The sequence below is a fragment of the Nasonia vitripennis genome, chromosome 4 (assembly GCF_009193385.2).
Source record: "Nasonia vitripennis strain AsymCx chromosome 4, Nvit_psr_1.1, whole genome shotgun sequence".
Taxonomy (NCBI): Eukaryota; Metazoa; Arthropoda; class Insecta; order Hymenoptera; family Pteromalidae; genus Nasonia; species Nasonia vitripennis.
The window spans coordinates 196,946-212,927 of NC_045760.1; the positions used below are offsets into that span (position 1 = coordinate 196,946).

The following is a 15,982-nucleotide window of genomic DNA, read 5'->3' on the forward strand; positions in this document are numbered from 1 at the left end:
TACCGCCTCAGTCCTCGAGTTTTTTTTCTCACCACTTTATGCGTGTGTATAGTATGCGCATATAATAACAATTACGGCGCGCCAGCCCGCAGGGGGTATTGTGTGATACATCCATATACAACACTTGTATTTTGGCAAAAAGTTAAAAAACAAAAAAAACAAAAGAGTTAATAAAAATTGTTGCGAAGAGCAGTGGGAGCGTAAAAATAGTAGAAAAAAATAGTACTAATGCATTATATTGATGTGAATTAGAGGCAGGCTCGCACGTGTCCTATCATAGGTAGACGATAAAATTCAAATAAAAAGAGCGCACTCGTCGATAATAGCCATAGCCGAGCAGCTGAGTACTTATGTGTACTCTCTGGCACGCAGCTGAGCCGAGAACGGGGATAAGGCATATTAGGTAGGTACCTATAAGCGTATGAGGTAGCTAGCGCGAGGTAGAGCTGTGATCCGCAGCGCGCTTGCACGAGCAGATCGAGAGCGAGCGCGGCAAGCGCAGAAAAACAACATTTTCGCGAAAACAAAGCACCAGTGCGGTATAAGCGATCGAGCCGAACGGGAGGTCTTACCGGGTCTTACGTCGTCAATGGTTGCGTTCGTCTAGGAGCGCTGAGGCCGCGAAAGAGGCCGCGAAAGCTTCAGCTCAGCAGCTTCCGCTTGCAGCATGAGGTGCTCGTCTACGTGGCCGTCCCTCTGCGTCCCGGTCCTTTGGCTGCTTCAGGTCCGGGCCTCGCTTTTCGAGGATAGCTTGCGACTCGCGCTATGCCAAGCGCGATGTCCCGACGTAAGTTATTCGACCTTACGCTTATTCAGCCGTGCGCGCATCTCGACTTGACTTTACCCCCGCTATTATTTAACCCGACGCATAGAAGTTATCGAAAAAGCCCATCCGGAATTGCCCTTCTGGCTTGGCGCTTCTTTCACGGAATTTCGTGTAGCGCTTATCGTGACGCAATAATTGAACAAGTGTTTTGTACAGATCCCCAACTATTCGTCGCGGAGTATACTCGTGTCTGCGTAGCGTGATCACCAAATGAGCATATAGCTTTTGGAATAACTGCGCGAAAACATCGATGGTTTTTCAGATTACTCTTGTAAAGTAGGATTTGCATAAAGCTCAAGCGCGGGGAGGTTGTTGCAAGCTTCATGTAAATGAAGCCTGCACTCGCTGCAGCCGAGCCAGTGTGGAAGCGAAGCAATATATAACAATAATAGCCTTAAAGAAAAAGGAGCGAAATCCTGAAAGTCAGTTTGAAACTTGAACGTTCATAGCTTTTGGCATTGATGAATTCGATCGATATACATCGCGCATCGCGAGTTGCGCTCAAGCTGCTCTGCTTCGCTGCAGTTTGTACATTTAAATTTATTTCTCTTGCTTATTTTCCATATAGTAGATTATATCGTTTCTTTCTTTCGTGTTATTTGTCGTCTTTTTTTTTCCTTCGTAAATCTGTAGAATAAATATTTCAATTATTTCAGAATTTAAAATGCATCGAAGAATGTCACTCGGCAAGCAATAACGTTACAGGTAAGAATCATCTTTTTACACGCCTGGCGCATTGCACAGGATAAACGCACTTTGATTATTTCACAGATATTCCATATCTGCAAAAGTCCTCCGAGTCAAACGTTCATCTCCAATGCAAGGATGCCAATCGTTTGGTTCTAAAGCACCGAGCTGGAATATACGTTATTGAAACTCTCGATAGTTTCTATGGCAATTGGACCTCGCCGATCATAGTAATTTCATAACTACACAGCCAAACCCGAAGCTAGCGGTCGGGCCGAATATTAACGTTGCCATTTTTTTTTCGTTTTAGAGCAAAAATCGCTTTTACGAGTCCGCGAATTTAATGCCAAGGCATCGATATCGATATCGCATTCGTAAAGTACATTCCCAGGGAGTTTCTTTACCGGAAATCACAGAATGGTTTCAAACAAACGCCGGTAAGCAATAAAACCCAATTTTTTAGGTCTCTCTGTCTGTGCAGTACTTAATACGCATTATCGACTCGTCGATTTTAACCAGGCAACGTAATAGCCACTTAAATATTGCTTGCAGAGACGTACGTTCCGATCGCAGTAAAAAACCTATTAATTGGTGAAATAAACCCGAATAAAAATAGACCGGGCCAGTTGCAGGCACGCTTGGATATCATTCCCGCTGATGGTACGGTACTCCATCTATAATACGTTACGTTATTGATAAAATTGTAAAAATAATAAAGCTTACCATGTATCTAGATCTTAATTGTCAGTACAATGTGATACACTGGGGCGGAGAGCACGACTTGTATCAGTATCAGCTCGACGCGGTAAGACGTTGAAAAACAATTAGCATGCTTACAATTAAACAGACGCATCGTCAACGCCGTTGATTCTTCATTCTCTCCGATTACAGGCTCGCGAGTACAGTTTGGAATTACGACACTTGAATTATGGGAGAAATAATACGGTTTACGTTGTATCGAGAAATGAATTGGGCTCGCTACAAAGTGAGAACGCAACGTTAACGTTCCAAACGCCTTCTTGCCTGTCTGTGCATCGCAATCTAAGCGCCTGTGGCAAGTACACTTTTATCTTTTATCGATATGCCGCCCAATACTACAGGTACTTTTAATTCTGAAATGTTTCGCAGCTCCGGCACCAGTAACTGGGCTGCATGTTGCCTATCAGTCGAATAAAAATGCGGTCGATTTCAAAGTTGCTTGGGAGGAAGCCGAACTGCAACCCAATAATTATACCATCATTGTTCAACCGCTAGATTTTGAAAATAGCAGTGTCGAAGTGACCGTTTCTGGGGTAGGTCAATGCTGACGAGAGGCTGCACTTTTCTTACTGCAAATGCGTTAGCTATGGGTTATTGGGCTATTGGCATTTGTCATTAACTGCTTACAGAACGAAACCACGGTCGACATTCCAAAAGTAGCGCTAAGCCGTCAATACAAAATTGCTATTCTTGCCGAGTCCGAGGGAGGAACAAGCTTGGAATGGAAATTGATTACTGCTACGACCAGGCTAACGGGTAAAAAATTAATTTTGTGTACTTATACATTGAATATAATTTGGGCCCGTGCATCAGTGGAATGCTTTCAGTGGAATCTCAGGTCATCATAGCCATTTCAACGCTCACAACTCTTGTACTGATCGTTATATTCGGCTACACCTACATTCGTTACAAGAGAATGAAGGGCCATTCAGGCTGTCAGTACAGCTTTTTCGAGGTAAAAATGCGACTCAAAATACTGCACGGAGCGTACAGAAAAATTCATTCATTTTTCCGCGCAAACCTTTCAGAACATCAATCGAAAAGCCTGCGGCTTCGAAGATATAAAAGCTCCTCTGAAAACTCTATCACCATACGAGGCAGAGGACAACAAGTCGAGAGACAAATTTGAAATTCAAGTGGATCGCTTGTCGATAAAAAAAATTTTAGGAAGCGGAATCAGCGGAGTCGTCAAGCTGGCTACCTTGCAAGACGATAAAAAGAAAATAATCCAAGTCGCTGTCAAAATGCTTCGGGGTAAGATTTGCGTGCATACGAATTACAACGTTGTGTCGAACGGCTCTGTCTTATTTTACGTAACGAGCCGGCATTTTGTTTATTCTTGCAGAAGACGCAAGCTCTGACGACGTGCAAAACTTTCATAGGGAAATCGCGTTGATGAAATCTGCCGGCAACCATCCGAATATCGTTTCGATCATTGGCTGCTGCACTTTGAGTAAGCAGCCACTGCTCGTCGTCGAGTTTTGCAGTAAAGGTGATCTACAGACGTACTTGCGAACGGTGACTAGCAAATCAATTTATCTCGCGTGCACGACATTCCCAGCTGGAACATTGACGGCAACCTGGCTCTTTTCAGATACTAGAGGAGATGATGACGGCAGTTTTCAAAAAAGTCAATCGCTCAGCCGAATCCAATGGGCCGCAGTCAATTCGTAAGTTACCTTCAAATTTTACATATTATATATAACATATACCGCATACTTAATCGATTCCACGCTCGAACCGAATATTCGATTGTCTTGACGGATGCTTTTGCGAAGCATACGCACAATCAATATGGGCAAACGAACTCTATTTTTTGATTGATTAACGACTTATCGATATAATAACAATTAACACTTACATTTTACCTTCATTATCAAGTCCAGCGAGAAAGCAACAATTTTGCTTTGGCAATCAACAACCGCTTATACGACATTCAACAAGGTAAATTAACGTTTGCATGGTAAAGTACTTCTTTGCCCTCGCGACCAAGCTCGACAGACTTATGAATAAACGTATTTTTAGAATCTGGAGTGGAGAACAAGATCAATCCCGAGGACTTGCTAAATTTTGCTCGACAAGTGGCATCTGGTATGGTAAGCCACGAGTACACAACAAACACTTTTTTTCAACAATCTAGAGCCATTTTGCATGAAATGAAATTGAACAAATGAATCCCAACGCCAACAGGAATTCTTATCGTCAAATCGCATAGTGCATCGCGATTTAGCTGCTAGAAACGTACTTGTTTGCGCCGATCAAACTGTCAAGATTTCGGACTTCGGCCTGAGCCGCGATATATACCAAGAGAATGTTTATAAAAAACAAACCAACGGAAAGCTACCGATCAAGTGGATGGCTATTGAAGCCCTTACTCATCAGGTCTACACAACTCACAGCGACGTGTGAGTAACTTGTTTTCCAATAATTCACTCAGAGCTCATCAATGGATACGAATATGATATCTACATTATTTCAACAGTTGGTCTTTTGGCGTTCTTCTTTACGAGATAGTGACGTTAGGAGGTAATCCCTATCCAGGACTGCCATGCTGCGAAGTTCTGCATTTTCTGAAATCAGGATATCGAATGGAACGCCCATCTAACTGTGGATTTCAGCTGTTGGTATTTCTTTTTTTTTAAGACGTCAGTACAACTATTATTATAGGATTCCTTTAAACTTTTTATTCCTTCCAGCTATGAAATAATGCGTTCTTGTTGGCATGAAAATCCTCTCAACAGACCGACGTTTTACAATTTGAAACAGCAACTTGATAAGCTGTTAACCACCTTTACAGGTAACGAATACTTAAATTTGTCGGAACTTTTACGAGAACCCACTACTCAGCATCGATATTTTCTAAAGCATGACAGAATAAATTCGAATATTCTAACAATCCCTCATATTATTTGAAATTTACTCATATCGCGCATTTTTCTATTTTCAATATTATCATTTAGTGATTATAATGAAACGTCGAATATTTGTAATATAGAATATCTACCTCAGTTTTTGACTTTATATAAAAATCATAAGTAATACATTTAAAATCAGTAATGCATGATATGATTGCGTATTTAAATGTCATTTATTTACACGGGATCACAGGACGTAACTTCTGATCAAAATATTTGGAATAATTGACTTCGTTAATATGTAATAAATGGAATAAATCGTGTGTTGGTAGTTATTAGTCGATATTCTTTGTAAAATATTGAACATTATCTTAATAAATATAAAAACGTGATTTATTGTAATTTTATATGAATATGTATACATATATATGTATATATCATATATACCTATATACATACATATATTTATATATATATATAATATTTACAGCTTTTTTACGACAGTTGCAAAAGTTTTTTATAAATACCCTGCTACTTATATTCATATTTATATTGATATATCGTATAGTTATACTACAAATCTATACATTGTATTTATTTTTTTGCTAGGTTGCGATCGCGCAAAATCGTGTATAAAAGTAGAACCTACTTAAATCGGACATTTGTTCCAGATGATTCACGGGCAATTTATAGAATTCTTTTTTAATATTGCATTTTTCGGCGGACAGCTCCGTAAATATTGCAACATAAACAGTTATCCAGAACTCTACAATCTTTGAATACCGAGTTTTTAATATGTTAACATTTTTTTCGTTTACATAAAAACGGGATCATTATAAAACTTTGAGTATAAAGATTTCAGAAGTGTGATAACAAGATTATTTATACGACAGACTAATAATATATTTAAAGCTGTTTATCTAAATTGGAAATCAAAGAAAATTATTTTTGATTTCATTATAAAACTGTAATATAAATTTATAAAAAAACTCGGTATAAGGTTGACAATCTTACAAGCCTATACAGTGTGCATGCAAGATCATACTTCATATCATATCAAAATACTTTTAAGACTTATATACTACAATAATAATAATAATAATAATAATAATAATAATAATAATAATAATAATAATAATGATGATGATAAAACAGAAAAAGATATTTAGTATAATCATTTACAGAAATAAATCTGTTTATAGAAATAAATATTCATTGAACTTTACTGATCCAAAATAAATGTTTTCGTTCAAGCTCCATTATTTCTTCACAGTTATAATTACAGAGAGCATACAAGCTCATGCATGATCCACTTTACTGTGCAATCCTGTTATCACAGTATAACTTGAACCCTAATGACTACTTTAAGTCATTGTTCTCGATGTATTGATTTTTGATTTCATTGCAGACGTTATGTAAATATGTTGGTTGGCGTCTTCAAAAATCAATTTTTGGGTATGTGCAGAGTTTATCAAAAATTTGTCAAAAAGAAATAAGTTAATCGACAAATTAATATGATATTGTATTTAGAATATGTATATAACTTCAAACTTCAAGTTTGTAAGTAAAATATGTACTATTTCTGTTACTGAAAAAAAAATACTAACTATTATGTTTTTTTTTAATTCAAAGACCAACTATATAGCTTTGAAAAACTCAATATTAGGAAGAAATTTCAAATGAACACCTTTGTTCATATTTTAAAAGTTATTTAAATCACAGATAAAGTAGTTTTGCTGCACCAAAACATTGAACTGTCATTAGTGTCAATGGTGAGAACTTTTACTGTTTGGAGAATACCTTTCAGTTGCTACCTGTATCAGATGCTGTCCTTTCTATTTACAATGCTTTCTTCTTTGTCTACTGGTGGTGGTCCAGTTGGGATTGAAGCACTTGGCCCTGCTGTTAAGTAACCAGCCGACACAGGTGTACCAGCTATATTAATGAATACAATAGTAAAGTATTTTAATAATTGTAATATTAACTAAAAATAATAACATATGAAAATGATAATTACAAAATGTACCTGTAAGGTAGCCACTCATCGATGTATTTGAAATAAACAAATCATGCCTTTGATCTTTATATTCTGACCATATACTAGACTTTTCAAGTATAGCACTGACTTTTTCACCAAGAGTAAAGCTTCTTGTCATGGCTTTCAAGGCTTTAACTATTTGTGCCTTGGTAGTTGCAGGATTTTCAAGGATATCCAAGCGGCCTTCCAAAATATTTAATAGATATGGAACCATTTCTGCTTCCAAAGCCTTTTGAACAATTTTTTATATTTTAATAAAAAGTCCCAATTAAATTACATAAATCATAAATTAAACTTAAACATAAAATAATGCATATCTGTTACCTGTTTAATGAGCCTATCTTCATTGGTTGAAAATAGCCTGTTTAATGTTTCACATGCCACTGCTATCATATCTTTTCTTGATTGCATTGCATGCTTCAGTGGACTAATACATTCTGTTTGGCAAATTGAAGATATGCAAATCTAGAACGAATTATAACAGAGAATTAAAATAAAATTCATATCAACATACATAGAGTGTGCAGTAGCTTACTTCACTAGTTGCAAGTTGGTGAAGTATTAAGATTGCAGATTTGTAAACGGGTGGTTGACTATTTTGCACAGCCATTTGTCTACATAGTCTTGGTATATGTCCCAAAGAAGGTACCTGATCTGCTAAAGTTGGCTGAGCTTGCAACAAGCATACAAGAGCTTGGGTAGCTAGTTCTAACATATCGAACTATATGACAAAAATGGCGCGTGTATATTATAATATTTAATTATGTTATTGAATTTGAGAAATTATAAAATCGTAGCTTACATCAGTCTTTTCTTTAGACATTAAAGTTAAAGTAGTATCCATTAATTCACTCAAAAATTCTTTTGGCTTTCTGAGGGCCCATGCAGGACTAGATATGAATAATCTCAGGTAAACGCCACCTACTACTGGTTCATTAGTTACAGTATCAACATTATTTTGAGTGTCAGGAAGTTTAAGAGTAGCATTAGCATTTTGACATTGTAAATTGTAGTATCTGTAAAAATGTTATGCATAGAATTCAAATGTAACCAATGCCATAAATTTTACGGTAGTATTAAAAACTGTAGTCTTACTCGTCTTTAAGATCAGCCACTATTCTAGAAACTTTAGCTTTTGTATCGTCATCCCAAATCAATTCAGGATTCTCTTGTCTAGTTTCAAACATCTGTACACATTGTTTTGGAGCATCGCGAATAGCCTCACTAAACAATCTCGGCAAAAATTTGGACAGATCAAGCTTAACTTTTGGACCAGCTAATTTATCAGATGACATTTTTGCTAATAATTCTGCAGCAGTTTCGCGAATTTGCAAGTTAGTTGAATTGCAAAAAAGATCAAGAACGTAAATTACTGCCCCTAAAAAGAAAAAACAATAAAATATTTCTTAAAAGTTTTAATGAATTAACGTGTTGATAAAACGAAAATTTTTGCACCTTTATTCAAAGCATCCTTGACAATTTTCGTAGTACTCATGAGAGCATAAAGTGTCTCCAGTATCAATAACTGACTATCTTTCAGACTGTTCAAGCATAATAATAAGTGCAAAATAACTTCATTAGCTGCTATGTCATTGACACATTCTTGATTCTTTGTTACATTGTTGATTACTTGCAGAGCAGCTTTTTGTATGGGTTTGAAATTACTGCAACTTGTTAAACTGAACAGGAGCTTAAAGTGTCCAATACATTGAATTTCCACGCCAGGATTATTCTTGATGATATTTGTTAAAGCCTCTAAAGACATAACAATACATTTTAAATTCTCGTGATCTTTCTTTGTCAACGTGATGTTGCTGTGTAAAGAGGCAACATAATCTGCAGATCTTTTCAAGAAATCTAACAAATCTATTGTAAATCCTTTTGGATTCTGTAAAACAAATTACAATTTTACTATATTATATTATATTAGTAAAAAATGGCATGCTACATCGTTTTATAATTTTTTAATTCATCAAACCAGTTACACGAAGCGTACTTATTATATACGTATACTCAGTACTTACATATATAAAATGGTAAACTTATATCTTAATGAGAAAACTTATAAACTAAATCTTGAATCTTAACAAATTATAAATACATTGATAATTATGATATAAATAATGTTAATCTCACCTCTATAGGGAAAGTAGGTTGTTCGTTGAATATTTTGACAAATATTTCGCCAATAACAAGTTCTCCTTTGTGCGATGTGTAATTAAAGTCGGTAAAGTCATGTTCGAAATTACTATTTCCGTCCAATTTTTCCTGAAGTTTACCCTCAAGGTATTCTGTCAATTCGGCTCTTGTACCGTTATCCCAAATCAAATACGGATTAGAACAATTAGAATTCAATATTTTAAGAATTTCTTCCGGTTTATCGTTAGCAAGTTGTCTGGCTAAATAAGGTGTTAGCAAGCTTTCCAGAGCCGCTACTGTCACTGGATTGTAGGGTGTCTCATGTTCACCTTTCATGTAACCTCCGAGTCTAGCGCAAGCTCTTACTGCTTGTTTCGCTAAATTATTAGCAACTTCTTGTCTGTTTTCGTCCTGATTTCTTTCTACTCCGCCCTCTTCTAAAGTATAATCATAGTTGAACATAAAGAGCAATAGGTACCATAAAGCTCCCGATTGTAAAAGCTGCATTTGAAGAACACTGTCAGTCGCGAGCGATGATACACATTCCGTTGCCACGGAGCACAGCTTCGTTAAACGCTGTCATTGATAAAAATACGTAATTAATAAACCATTGTAATCAGATTTTTTGTTAGAAACCACGTTTCAGTTGTTCTCGTTTATTTCGACTTACCCTGAAATGTAGAACTCTACACAAATCCTTTATCAACTGCGGGAGTTCGACAATCCTATCTCTGCAGCCTCTGAATGAACCAGCAACAGCAAAACATCTGGTTATATGTGTACAAACTTGAACAGCCACATCGTTAGCTTTGCTTGATTTATTCAGGACAGATACGCATCTTGTGTATGCTTCTAATAGAACATCTAAACCACCTTCTCTTCTCAACTCCTCAGCGTTAAGAGCAGAGCAATGAACTGTGTGATATGCTAACTCACTGGCAGCAGAAAGAAGTGGTGCTGCTTTTGAAAATAAACGCTCGTCGTCGGTTTCAAGTTTAACAGTTTTTATTAGCTGTGGGTAACCTGCATATTTGTAAGGAGCAAGTTCATCCTTGTATCTATGAAACAGTATGCTTTGTGTTTTTAGTATAAGAACGATGTTATCTGGATTTGGTCCATCGGCTGACCAACAACATCTGCTGCAGAGGAATTCATAAGCTTGATTAACAGCTTCGAATTTGTCCTGAAAAACAAATAAAACTTGGTCATAACCACAACTGAATGAATGAAAAGTAATTTAAAAAAATTGAACTTACTCTGCCTTGAGGATTTTTGTCAGGATGATACATTTGTGCCAGTTTGTAGTAAGATTTTCTCACTATAGCTTCATCATGATGCTGACCACCTTTTAATCCCAAAGTTACGTAGGCTTCATCAACAGTCATTATAGGAGGTTTCTTTTCAACTTCCTTCTTCCAAGCTTCTAAGACATCTTTTAATAATTGAACCTGAAGTATATATTATGAAGTTTAATGAATATTAGAATAGAGCCAAAAATTTAGAAAAAATGGCCATCTGTTCGTGAATCAACAACTTACAGGCTCTGGTATAGGCCACTGAGGAAACTTTACGGTGTCACAAAGATGACGCAAATAAAATATTTGACAGAACAGTTCTTTCTCCAATTGCGGATACCTTACAGCAGGTATGGGTATGTATTGATATCTGGACATAGTATGACTTCTCAATTTAGGTGAGAAATCCGCAATGTGTGCAGCTATTTTTTCAATAAGCATTCTGCGCATTTCGGCATTCCATATTGCTTCAGGTGTATCGAAATCACCAAGGAAAATTTGTGCGAATTTCTCAGCTCCATGATTTTCCAAGTAACTGATCATAGCATCTGGTAAAAGTTGTCCAAGGATACTTTTTTGCATGATATCAGATGGCGTATTCTGCAATCAACGCAATAATAATTAAATAAACAGTCGTGCTTTGATACCAAACAAATTCCAGTTAACAATTATAAAACTTACGTCATCGCCTCTAAAGGCTTGTTTGGTATGAGTCAATTGAAGGAACCTTGCTACTGGTAAGACATTAGAACCCGTATACATGAGGATGAAATAGAAAACGCCCGTTAAGTAAACTTTGGAAATTTCTGGATTATCCCTCATAATTTCACACAACAGCATAGAAACTCTTTCTACCAAAACTGGATCAAAAGTAAGCAGCAACTGAACAATGTGCGGTAGACACTGGAGATCTGATAGAAGTCGCTTGACTCGAGGTAAAGGTCGTATTACTGCATTATCCGAATCTCGACTCGGAAAGTACTCGCACATTTTTATTAAGATATTTAAAATCAAAGTTGCCAAATCGCTCTCGTTAATTACGGCGGATCCTTTTGCTACCAGTGACCATTTCAATTGGGGCACTTGAGATAATACTCTCCAACTGTCCAGTCCTTGAGCCCATACTTTTGTTTTATGTGATATTTGATTTGATACATACAAGTCTTTCAAATCTTTAACACTGATAGGCCCTTTACGCTTATCCCCGTCATTATAATACCATTCTTTTTCCATTATAATTCCTTGATTGGGACCGGCTTCTATTACATTGGTCTGAGTTGGAACAACAGCTCTAGATGTATGTAAATGCGCCAAAGTTAGTAAGTCTACAAGAGTCCTTACGCCATTTTGATCCATAATGTCCTTAACATTTCTTCTATGTAATATAAGTTTGTCGATAAACATTACAAGCCGATCCCGTTCCGTTCTGTCGATACAACGTTCTAACATTCCTACAATGTATTTTGTATCGGAAAAAGGGCCGATATCTTCAAAGTATCTTCCATAAACAATGGTCATAGCTTGCAAACAAAGGCACTTCATATCTACTTTTGTCGTCAATAAAAATCGATGATACAAATCATTAAAAAATTCATACCTATAATTTTGATTATAGTTAAAAAAGGCATTAGCGTAAAATAAATTTTTATTTTTCTTAAAAATCTTATTATTTTGAACTTACGATTTTCTTATAGGACTGTCTGGAGAGTCTTTTTCTAGTAATAACCTGAGGTAGTAATCGCCTATTTTGACTTCGTCCGATAAACATTGATACTGTACTTCAAATTCGCGATGATTCCACGCGATCAGAGTTCCACCCGATAAATCTTTGTCAGAAGAAAACGCTCTTATTTCGTTTTCTAAAGCCGTTCGTAATTCCTCTCGTGTTTTATGATTCCAGATTAAATTGGGAAGAGCATGATCTTGGCTAAATTTATAATAAAAAAGTTTCCAATTAGCTTCAGACTTTACTCTTTCTCTGCGTTTTCTGAGAACAATTGGTCTTTCTTTAATTTTTTCTCTCCTCTCAATACCGACTTTAGCTCCCCAATGCTCTAAAGCATTCTCTAAATGTTTTTCTACAACTCTCATTTGCCTTTCAATGGCTATCCACTGAGGACTTTTTTTGTTTCTTGCAGCATGATCGCTAGCTATTTTGAGATTATCACGGTAATCAAGTCTTTCTTCTTCTTTAAATGAGTCTGGTATTTTTTCATCAGATTCAAGATAGTTCAATAATCCAATAGGCTGTAAATAAGAGTGCACAGTTTAAAGTATTATATAGAAGGATGAAAAGAGTTAAACTGAAGATGAACTACTGACCATAATTCTTTTTAATAACGCCATAGCCGTTGGATGACCTGTCACCCAAAGTCCAACAAGATGTCGGCATAATTGCCTATGAGTCAACAATCTACCATCGGTACCTGTTGTAAATAAACTGTTAAGAAGGTGCCTAGGCAAGGCACCTTCGGCAAGAGCCAGCTCTTGCATTTTAGCTGATACTTCTTGTGCTCCTTCTTCAATAATGGCTCTCATGATTAAGCCAGCACCCTTAACAATGGCTAAAGATGGATGTTGAAATAACTTAAAGAGAGATCTTCCTCTTGCTGCTACCATCTCCAACAAATTATCAAAGTGTTTTCCATCTGTTGTTTCACTATAAGGTACACACAAAGCAAAAGTTAAAAGATCCAACATTGCAGATACTACTAGAGCTCCTGTTCCGTGATTCTGCATAAAACAGAAAGAGAATAGTGAAAAAAAGTTTTGTTTAAATATTATAATCTACCCTGAAATCATAAGCACTTACTACATGATTGATCCACATTTCTAATAAACTCTCTAAAAACTTATTACTACTTAATAAGCTGCTTTTATTTAATTGCTCCTGCCTCAAATCACAGTCATCATGCATAGGTTGCATGAGAGCGCAGATGCAATCAATAGCAGCTTGTGTTACACCAGTATTTTGTCTTCTCAAAGCTTTCACAACTTTATTACCGATAGCTTCGCGAAAGCCTGGCAAGTTTGTAAATGCTGTGAATCCCACTTTACTGGCAACCAACCTTCTTAAAGCGTGAAACTGTGCCTCAATTTCAAAATCTGTTTCAAGTTCCTTACCAACTACAGCATTCAAAGCTCCAAGTATAATTTTATCTTTATTTTCAGTGAAAAGCCCCTATGAACATATAAATTTTTTCACACTATTCAATTTCAATAAGCGTTTAAATAATAAAATTGCTTAAATAAGAAAAAAACTTACGTCTTGTGTGACGGAATATAAAAGGCCACTGTAAGGAATGTTTGCATTGAACCTTTCTAAGATTTCAGCAAATGCACGCCCACCAGGTGGTTGTTGGAGAAATTTCACGTGTGACGTTTCAGCTTCTTCATCCACTGGCAAACACAAAGGACCTAATCTCTTACCCCTTGCTATGGGATACATTTTTATATGCACATCTCTGTTACCAGAAGCTCTTACACCATCCAATAATGAAGCTAATAATGAGTCTCTGTCTGTCGCTATATAACTACGCATTTCTCCATTGATGTACTGAATTATAAATAATTGTGGGTTTTGGTTATCACGAACTAATGCAAAAATATCAGACAATGGTCTCAAAGTGCAAATATTATAAGTTTGTGGATCTCTTTCTAGCAAGCAAGTGTCTGAGAGACAAAGAGTTCTACGCTGAGGTTCAAGGTGCCTTGAAGAATTTTTATGTACAGTAAATTCAGAAACACTCGTAATATGTTCATCTCCACTAAACTTTCCAAGTCGCTGAGCAACAAAGTCATCAAGTTTTATGGACTCTTTTGGGACTCTTATCATTATAGCCAAGTTGTTCATTGCAGATTCTACTAATTTCTTTTTAATTTCGTCTATGTATTGAGAGGCAAATAAATGTAAGCGTCCAAAGCCACCACAAACTACCACAAATCCATTTGTGTAGTCTTTTACAGTCACAAGGCCTTCGAAATCTTTGTAATAATAGCTGGCTAAGACCATATTAGTAGCTGGATCTAATTGATCAAGACTGTAAGGAGTAACCTCAAGCACAACTGGTAATCTTGTATCAGACCAATGATGTTTATAAGCTGGAAATCTCTGTAAGAGAAAAATAATCTTTGTCAACCACATTTCTTTTATTTTAAATGCCCAAACAAATGTATAAATAATCAGAAATTCAACTTAAATTATTAGAAAATAATTAAAAGTTTAATGTTTATGGATGTAAATTAGAAATAAAGTTTTAGAATAAAATTGAATGTTCTGTTTGTCTATCATACTGCAGAGATAAGATAAATGTGATTTTATAACAAAGTTATAACAGTCTTTCTACTTACCAAAACTTCTTTTGGTTTTTCTGCAAATTGGCTTCTATATCTTAAGGCTTCTGTGAGCAAGTGCGATCTATACTCTGAACTGAATTTCATTGTTTCAATTTTCCTCTCTTTGCGCATAGTGATACTAAACTCATGCGAGCCAACTTGATTTTTATTAGTCGGTTGTACGCTTATAAAGTCAGCATACTCCCATTTGTTTGTGACTTCCAATGTGCTGGGATTGTATGTTGTAATGCCCATGGAACCAATGGAGAATATTCGTTTATATCTGTAACATGGTAATAGCACAAAGGTGTGGAGAAACAAGCAGAGTCAAAAGAATAACGCAAAGTACAACTTACTTTCCCTTCCACGAGTGTTTGGTGACCAGAAAGCATGCCACATCCTGGTTGTCCTTTATAGGCATCATTGTTTCACGTCGTGGTGCATTTACCGGTCTAACTACGAAGTGCTTAGGCTAATGTCTACCTTATAGAATTAGCCGGAATTATTTCCATCTATTGACAGCGAGTAAGTTTGTAGACTCAGTTGGCGAATCCCGGCGGGCCTCTAAGTGCGAACGAACTGCGAACGAGCAAAGGACCATCTGAGTTTGCGAGGAGATAGGTGAGGAGTGTACAGCTGGAACCGCGTTCGCGTACAGTCCTGTTTATCTATGCCTATTGACGGAATTTCGCCCGAGTACTCGGTTTACCGCGCGTTTGTCACGTTCTACACGGCACTTTTGCCAAGGGAGCGGCCATGATTGCTCTGGCTAACTTGCATCAGTACCCATACGTACCTATATACATATATAGGTATACTCATATGCTGCTTAGTGCTTGGGCTCCAGGGGGTGTCTACTCTACTACACTCGTGCGTCTGCAGTCTGTCAGGTCAGCTGTTTTTACAAGATGTCAGAGTAGTGTGAGTCGGTCGGCGATCGGCTCGTCAAATATCAACATATGCGCGGGTTAACTATGTGTATTGTGTGTACCATATACTTTACAACGTTATAGGTTAAACATAATGACTAGCGTATTCATTTCGTATG

The 15,982-nt window shown here is 36.7% G+C and overlaps 2 protein-coding genes across 3 annotated transcripts; one reads left to right on the forward strand and one right to left on the reverse strand.

Annotated features, from left to right (window-relative positions):
* Positions 1-35: 35 nt before the first annotated feature.
* LOC103316970 (tyrosine-protein kinase receptor torso) lies at positions 36-6,556 on the forward strand. The gene is made up of 18 exons (XM_008213423.4): positions 36-787; positions 1,483-1,531; positions 1,598-1,743; positions 1,824-1,950; positions 2,066-2,173; positions 2,248-2,318; positions 2,405-2,567; positions 2,642-2,805; positions 2,902-3,028; positions 3,100-3,227; positions 3,301-3,526; positions 3,618-3,790; positions 3,867-3,942; positions 4,154-4,216; positions 4,298-4,368; positions 4,463-4,677; positions 4,755-4,892; positions 4,969-6,556. The coding sequence occupies exons 1-18, from the start codon at positions 668-670 to the stop codon at positions 5,183-5,185; spliced, it is 2,382 nt and encodes a 793-aa protein (XP_008211645.2). The 5' UTR covers positions 36-667; the 3' UTR covers positions 5,186-6,556.
* LOC100123471 (dnaJ homolog subfamily C member 13) lies at positions 5,499-15,718 on the reverse strand. Of its 2 annotated transcripts, none has more exons than XM_031928554.2 (18): positions 15,291-15,718; positions 14,950-15,217; positions 13,865-14,710; positions 13,412-13,780; positions 12,922-13,332; positions 12,281-12,846; positions 11,281-12,196; positions 10,843-11,199; positions 10,561-10,752; positions 9,975-10,487; positions 9,302-9,880; positions 8,621-9,053; positions 8,261-8,543; positions 7,968-8,181; positions 7,701-7,886; positions 7,490-7,630; positions 7,145-7,394; positions 5,499-7,062 (listed from the first exon to the last, which is right to left on the reverse strand). In XM_031928554.2, the coding sequence occupies exons 1-18, from the start codon at positions 15,356-15,358 to the stop codon at positions 6,947-6,949; spliced, it is 6,708 nt and encodes a 2,235-aa protein (XP_031784414.1). In that variant the 5' UTR covers positions 15,359-15,718; the 3' UTR covers positions 5,499-6,946. The 2 variants fall into 2 exon arrangements, with proteins under 2 accessions (XP_031784414.1, XP_031784415.1); XM_031928555.2 differs by having other exon boundaries at positions 6,572-7,062; positions 7,154-7,394; positions 15,291-15,358.
* Positions 15,719-15,982: the final 264 nt, after the last annotated feature.

Coding starts and splice junctions, on each gene's coding strand:
- LOC100123471 (XM_031928554.2), bottom strand. CDS start 15,358: ATGATGCCTATAAAGGACAACCAGGATGTGGCATGCTTTCTGGTCACC. Junction 7,887..7,967: donor TGTCTAAAGAAAAGACTGAT/GTAAGCTACGAT, acceptor TTTGTCATATAG/TTCGATATGTTAGAACTAGC. Junction 7,395..7,489: donor AAGATAGGCTCATTAAACAG/GTAACAGATATG, acceptor ATTGTTCAAAAG/GCTTTGGAAGCAGAAATGGT.
- LOC103316970 (XM_008213423.4), top strand. CDS start 668: ATGAGGTGCTCGTCTACGTGGCCGTCCCTCTGCGTCCCGGTCCTTTGG. Junction 3,943..4,153: donor CAATGGGCCGCAGTCAATTC/GTAAGTTACCTT, acceptor TTCATTATCAAG/TCCAGCGAGAAAGCAACAAT. Junction 4,678..4,754: donor TACACAACTCACAGCGACGT/GTGAGTAACTTG, acceptor TTATTTCAACAG/TTGGTCTTTTGGCGTTCTTC.